General features: G+C 54.0%; 2 protein-coding genes across 4 annotated transcripts in view; one reads left to right on the forward strand and one right to left on the reverse strand.

The window, feature by feature from the left end:
* RECQL4 (RecQ like helicase 4) overlaps window positions 1-486 on the forward strand; it is a 43,614-nt gene extending 43,128 nt beyond the window's left edge. For 2 of the 3 annotated variants that reach the window (XM_074203005.1, XM_074203006.1), the window contains exon 25: window positions 161-486. In XM_074203005.1, coding sequence (XP_074059106.1) covers window positions 161-288 — 128 coding nt within the window. In that variant the 3' untranslated portion in view covers window positions 289-486. The remainder of the gene's footprint in view (window positions 1-160) is intronic. The other variant, XM_074203007.1, reaches the window with a different exon arrangement.
* On the reverse strand, window positions 379-2,724 carry MFSD3 (major facilitator superfamily domain containing 3). The gene is made up of 5 exons (XM_074203008.1): window positions 1,968-2,724; window positions 1,448-1,595; window positions 1,256-1,368; window positions 1,023-1,132; window positions 379-737 (listed from the first exon to the last, which is right to left on the reverse strand). The coding sequence occupies exons 1-5, from the start codon at window positions 2,644-2,646 to the stop codon at window positions 564-566; spliced, it is 1,224 nt and encodes a 407-aa protein (XP_074059109.1). The 5' UTR covers window positions 2,647-2,724; the 3' UTR covers window positions 379-563.
* Window positions 2,725-6,316: the final 3,592 nt, after the last annotated feature.

Raw genomic sequence — 6,316 nt, forward strand, 5'->3', positions numbered from 1 at the left:
GACGTTTTTAGCCCCAGCTCCCCAGAAAGTTCCTACTTTGTCTAGGTCTGCAGTTGAAGTCATTGTGGATGGGACCATTTCCATGCCCAGTGTGGTCAGGTGGTCATAAATATCTTGGTCCTGAGTCTCATGCTACCATACCTCCCCCTCATGCCCACAGGAAGCCCCTGTTACCCAGCAGAGGTGTATGGGCAGGACCGTCGATTCTGGAGGAAATACCTGCACGTGAGCTTCCCCAGCCTCCTCTGCCTGGCCACCAGAGAGATTCTTGCCTGGAAGCGAGCCTGAAAGGGCCTCATCCCATTATTCCCATCAGACAGTTGCTGCCAACCTCAGTGAGGAAAAGTGTTGGCCAATCAGATGAAAGAGACTTGGTACTGAACTGAAAACATGCCCCAACTACCATTTATTGTCCGAAAGGTGAAAGGACATTCTTCAAAGCAGGAAATAAAGTTCCTGGATTTGTTTTTAATGTTACTGAAAATAGGTTCTGGGGCCCAGCCCCACTTTGGGGTATTAGAAGCAGGGAATAAGGATGGGTTGCCTTTGTATCTTCTTCTTGTTCAGCCCAGGTGAGTGGGAGCCAAGTCCAGGTAGAGAAGGGCTACCAGGGAAAGGGCAAGGAAGAGTGTGAAGCACAGCCCCAGGCCCAGCCCGTCTGCCAAAGCTCCAGCCCCTGTGGTCAGCAGCAACTTCCCCAGCAGCTCCAGTGTGGCCAGAAAGCTGTAGTGAGTGGACTGGGGAGAGAAGGCAGAGCCTAAGGGGACCCCAAGGTTCCACACCAAGATTTCCCCTAGCATGTGCCTCCCCCCATCCACACCTACAGGGCCCCCCCTGGATGCTTCAAGGATCCCAGAACATAAAGGCTCCCCAGTATGAGTTGTTCTGCCATTTGGGGGTATGTTAGCTGCCATTCATGCTAGGCCTTTGTCACCTTAAAGCAGGAGCAGCCACATCTCCCATTTAAAAGGCCAGGTCAGGCCAGGTTTCTCAAGAATATCACCTCCCCCACACCCCAGTACCTGGATCGTGCCATGTGCTTGCTGGCTGCAGTGCATCATAAGAGCAAAAGTGAGGGTGGTCACAGTTCCACTCAGAAAGTGCTGGGGGCCAAGGCTCACCAAGGCGGCCCCTGAGGAGGATAGAGGGTCAGTGGCAGCTGATAGTCCCTTTCCATCCTTCAATGCTTCCCCAAAGTCTGCCCTGAGTGACCCCACCAAATGCAGTATCTGCCTGTTAAACTCCTCCTCCTCACCTTTTAAGAGACCCTCCAGACTGGAGCTAGGGAAACAGGAAAGCAGAGCCATCTGGAAGGCCAGGGCTCCGATACGCAGCTGCAGAAGGGGCTTCAAGAGAGGCAAGGGCTTCCTAGGCAGAGGTGAAGGGTAGTTTAGTGGGGGGTCAGCCTTGACCCAAGCTCCCTTTACCTCCCTGACACTTCTCTCACCTGTGCCTGCCAAGAAGGACTCCACCCAGGGAGGAACCTGCGATGGAGAAGCCCACGGCTACCATCCCATTCCAGAGGCCCACTTCCGCAGCAGGCACCCCCTGGTCCAGCAGAAAGAGAGGGAACAGGCTGATGGCACCCTGTTCACCTGGGTAAGGGACACGGAGGGCCGGCTGAGCGAGGAATCTCAGGCCTCCTCTCCAAAAGTAGTCTTGCTTGCCGGTTCTACTCCTTCCCCCCCGGGAACCTTTCCCTGAAGAATCTCACAGGATATAGGATTGCAAAAGACCTTGGCCAGGTCAAGCCTGATGTTTACTAAGGAGGCCAGGCCGCAGGGGCATGTCAGCACTGGGAGGCCAAGCGGGGCTGGCCGGCTTGGAAAGCCCTGGCGGCCCTTTCTGAGGAAACCAGGGCAAGGGAGGGCAAGGGAGGGCCAGGCAGGCTTCCCCGGCCCACCCTGGCTCCCTCTCGGGAACGAGCAAAGCGAGGCTGGGAGGTGCCCAGAGGCCTCGGCTCTCACCTAACTTGTAGAGGAGGACAAAGCCGGCGGTCCAGGGCGTCCCCGGCACGGCCAGGAGGGTCCCGAAGCCCCGGGGCGGGCAGCAGGGGCTCTGCGGGGCCTGCGGGGCCGGGAGCCGCAGGGCAGGGGCCCCCCAGGCCAGGGCGGCGGCCAGCGCGTAGGCCGAGGCCAGCCCGAGGAAGAGGGGCCCCCAGCCGAGGCCGGGGCTGAGGGCCAGCAGCCCCCCGCCCGCCAGGGCGGCCCCCAGCTTGTAGGCCACCACCTGCACCGTGTTGCCCGCGCCCAGCTCGGCCGGCGCCAGCAGCCGCACCGCCAGCCCGTCCAGCGCCACGTCCTGCACCGCGGCCCCCGCGTGCAGCAGCAGCAGCAGCGCGGCGGCGCCGGCCGGCAGCCCCGGGCCGGGCCCGGCCTCGGGGGGCAGCGCCGCCAGCAGCGCGCACACCAGGCCCAGCGCCGCCGTGCTCAGCGCCAGCCAGGCCCGCGGGGAGCCGCGCCGGTCCAGCAGCGGGGCCCAGGCCAGCTTCAGCAGCCAGGGCGCGTGCAGGGCGCGGGTGAGCCCCACGCGGGTCAGCGACAGGCCGTGCGAGCGCAGCAGCAGGGGCAGCAGCCCCGCCTGCAGCCCGTGGGGCAGGCCCTGCACCAGGTACAGCGCGCCCAGCAGCGCCAGCTTGCCGCCCATGCGGGGGGGTCGCGGCCGGGGTCAGCGGCTCCCGGCCACACGGGCTGCGGGGCGGCCCGGGCTTCCGGGAGGAAAGGCCGAGGCCGGCACAACTGCCATGCCGGTGCCCCCGCGGCGGCCTCGGCGGGGTGGGCTGGGGCGCCGCGCAGACGGGGCCGGCGGAGGGCCCGGGCCCAGCGCGGCCCTTCCGCGGCGGCAGGGAGTCCCGGCGGCTTCCCGCTTCGGCGGTCCTCCGAGGCCATAGAGCGCGCCCCGGCGGGCTAGACGTGCCCCCGGACTTCCGGCCGGCCCGCCAAGCCGCGCCGGGCACTTCCGGGTCACAAGGGTTGCCACTAGGCGCAGTCGCCGTGGCTCCGCAGCGATCCCTGGAGCCCGTCCGGCGCCCGCGCTTTGCCGCCTGAAAAAGAGACGGGGGGGGGGGGGGGGGGGGGGGGGGGGGAAGCGGCTAGGCGGCGCAGTGCAGACGGCACCGGCCCTGCAGTCAGGAGGACCTGGGTTCAAATCCAGCCTCAGACACTTAATCATTACCCAGCCGTGTGGCCTTGGCCAAGCCACTTAACCCCATTGCCTGGAAAAAAAAAAAAGAGAGACCGGCGGCCTAAGGCGAACCCCGTTCTGAGGATAAGGCCGACGAGTCTCATGAGTCCCCGGCCTCTCTGCCCCGCGGCCCCGCTCCCTGCAGGGCAGAGCCCGCAGTACGGGCCGGGGGTGTGCTTTACCGGCCAGGCCGCGCCACAGGCCTCCTTGGCCCTAGAATAGAGCTGATGGTCCCTTTGATGAACTATTTTTTAAAAACCCCATACGAAGCCCTTCCCCTGGCCTCCCTTCTGGGCCCTGACATTCGCACAGAGGAGAGCAGGAGGCCAGGAGGAGCTGGCTCGTTGCTTCCTGTCCTTGCTAGTCCTACAAGACCACAATGACGTCACTCTGCTAGACTGGCTACATTGTGTCTGGCTACCCAGTGTCTGGCTACAATGTGTCTGGCTACCCAGTGTCTGGCTACCCTGCATCTGGCTACAATGTGTCTGGCTACCCAGTGTCTGGCTACAATGTGTCTGGCTACCCTGCGTCTGGCTACAATGTGTCTGGCTACCCTGCATCTGGCTACAATGTGTCTGGCTACCCAGTGTCTGGCTACAATGTGTCTGGAGGCCCGGAATGTTGGACCGCGGGACGCCACAGAGAGTTCGTGTGAACTACGGGGCCGGGCTCCAATCTCCTTTATCTCAGGTTTCCTTTGTACTGCTGCCATTCTGCCCTCACTGATGAGGGCATGGCCAGGCTGTGCCAGTGCCTCCCGTGATGCACAACCCAATCTAAAGTTCATAAGAGAGGCCTTTCAAGGGGGTCCCTATAGTGCTGCTTCTGACGTCACTGAGCTCTTGGAATCATAGGCAATTCACAAATCCTTTCCAAAATTGGTGAAGTGGATTTGATTATTCTGTTAAGAGTTAGAGGTGGAAGGAAAGGAAGAATGTATGTGTAAAACTTACATTTGATGAGAATATGACCATGAAGTGTGACATAATGGATCTAGGTGCAGGCAAGATAAAGAATGTTCACCAGCTTGGTGGTCCAGTAGATAGAGCACCCACCCTGGAGTCAGGAGGACCCACGTTCAAAGCCAATCTCAGACACAATAACTGCCTAGCTGTGTGGCCTTGGAAGTCACTTTACCTCATTGCCTTAAATAAATTTTTTTTAAAACTACAATTCTCACCAGTTTGAATTCTGGGTTGGAGGTGAAGCCTTGAGCACAGGAATTGGAAGCTGGAAGATGATGAAGCCATTAAATCCAAGTATTGTTAAGTACAAGATAGAGCACTGGGCTGGAAATCAGGAATATGACCTGGGTTTGAATCTGATCTCAGAGATTAGCGATGCTACCCTGACCAAATTATCCTCTGCCTCAGTTTCTACAACTGTAAAATTACCTTTCCAAGGTGGTTGTGAGAACCATATGAGATATCTGTAAAGTGCACAGTGCCTAGTGTGTAGTAGGCACTATATAAATGATTATCCCTTCCCTTTTCTTATTCAGATAAAAGTTAATGCAAGATAATTTGAGGGAGAAACTAGCCAACCAGGGGGAAAAACTCTGGCAAACTGATTTTTGAATGTTTAGTCAAGTCAATAAGCTTGTATTAAGCACCTACTCTTCACCAGTCATGGTTCTGAGAATACAAAAGCAAAAGAGCCTCCCCACCTTCAAGGTACACACAGTCTAATAGAGGAGACCACATGAAAGCAAACAAGATAGATACAGGATCATTTGATCATCTATAGAGGAGAGGCACTAAAGGGGATCAGGAAAGGCAGGATTTGAATTGAATTTGAAGGAAATTAGGGGGCAGAAAACAAAGAGAGCCTGCCAGTCATGCAGAACAACCAGTAGGGGCACCTAGGTGGCATAGTGTATAGAGCACCAGTCCTGGAGTCAAGAGGACCTGAGTTCCAATTTAGCCTCAGACACTTAATAATTATGTAGCTGTGTGACCTTGGAGAAGTCACTTAACCCTGTTGCCTTGCATAAAAAATTTTAGAAAAGAACAATCAATGAGAAAATAAATAGGCAATTTTAAGTGCTTAACATTGAAAGTTTTTGCATAAACCAAATCAATGCAACTAAAATGAGAAGATACAGCTAACTGGGGAAAATATTTTCATACCAAATTTCTTAGCTAAGTCTGATATCCATAATGTATAAAGAAATGATTCAAGGGATGGCTAGGTGGCACAGTGGATAGAGCACTGGTCCTGGAGTCAGGAGTACCTGAGTTCAAATCCAGCCTCAGACACTTAATAATTACTTAGCTGTGTGGCCTTGGGCAAGCCACTTAACCCCGTTTGCCTTGCCAAAAAAACCCTAAAAAAAGTGATTTGAACATTTAAGAATGACAGCCATTCTTCAATACATAAACAAAAGATATATTAAAAGAAATATAAGCTATCAACAAACTTCAAAAAATGCTTCAAATCACTAATAATTAGTTCCAAGGTTCTATCTCATATCTACCAGATCAATAAAGATGACAAAAAAAGGGAAAATGGTGATTTTCTTTTTTCGAGGAACTGGGAAAAGAAAGTCACATTAGGAGAAGGATGGCATTGTGAATTAGTCCAGCCATTCTGGAAAGCAATTTGCAACTATGTCCCCAAAATTTAGATTCCACATATATTTTGATCTAGCAATATCACTGCTAGGTACAACTAGTATTTCTGACAAAGGACTCCAAAGTATATAGAGAACTGAGTCAAATTTATAAAAAAAAAAGCCATTCCCCAATTGACAAATGGTCAAAGGATATGTAAAGGCAATTTGCAGAGGAAGAAATCAAAGCTATCCAGTCATATGAAAAATTGCTCTAAATCATTACTGATTAAAGAAATGCAAATTAAAGCAATTCTGAGGTACCATCTCACATCTATTCGATTGGCCAATATGACCAGAAAGGGCAGTGTTCAATATTGGAAGGGATATGGGACATTAATACATTGTTAGTGGAGCTGTGAACTCATCTAGCCTTTCTGGAAAGCAATCTGGAATTATGCCCAAAGGGCAATAAAAATGTGTATACCCTTTGATCCAGCAATACCACTACTGGGTCTATACCCTGAAGAGATCATGAAAAAGGTTAAAAACATCACTTGTACAAAAATATTCATAGCA

Source organism: Macrotis lagotis, chromosome X (assembly GCF_037893015.1).
Source record: "Macrotis lagotis isolate mMagLag1 chromosome X, bilby.v1.9.chrom.fasta, whole genome shotgun sequence".
Classification (NCBI taxonomy): Eukaryota; Metazoa; Chordata; class Mammalia; order Peramelemorphia; family Peramelidae; genus Macrotis; species Macrotis lagotis.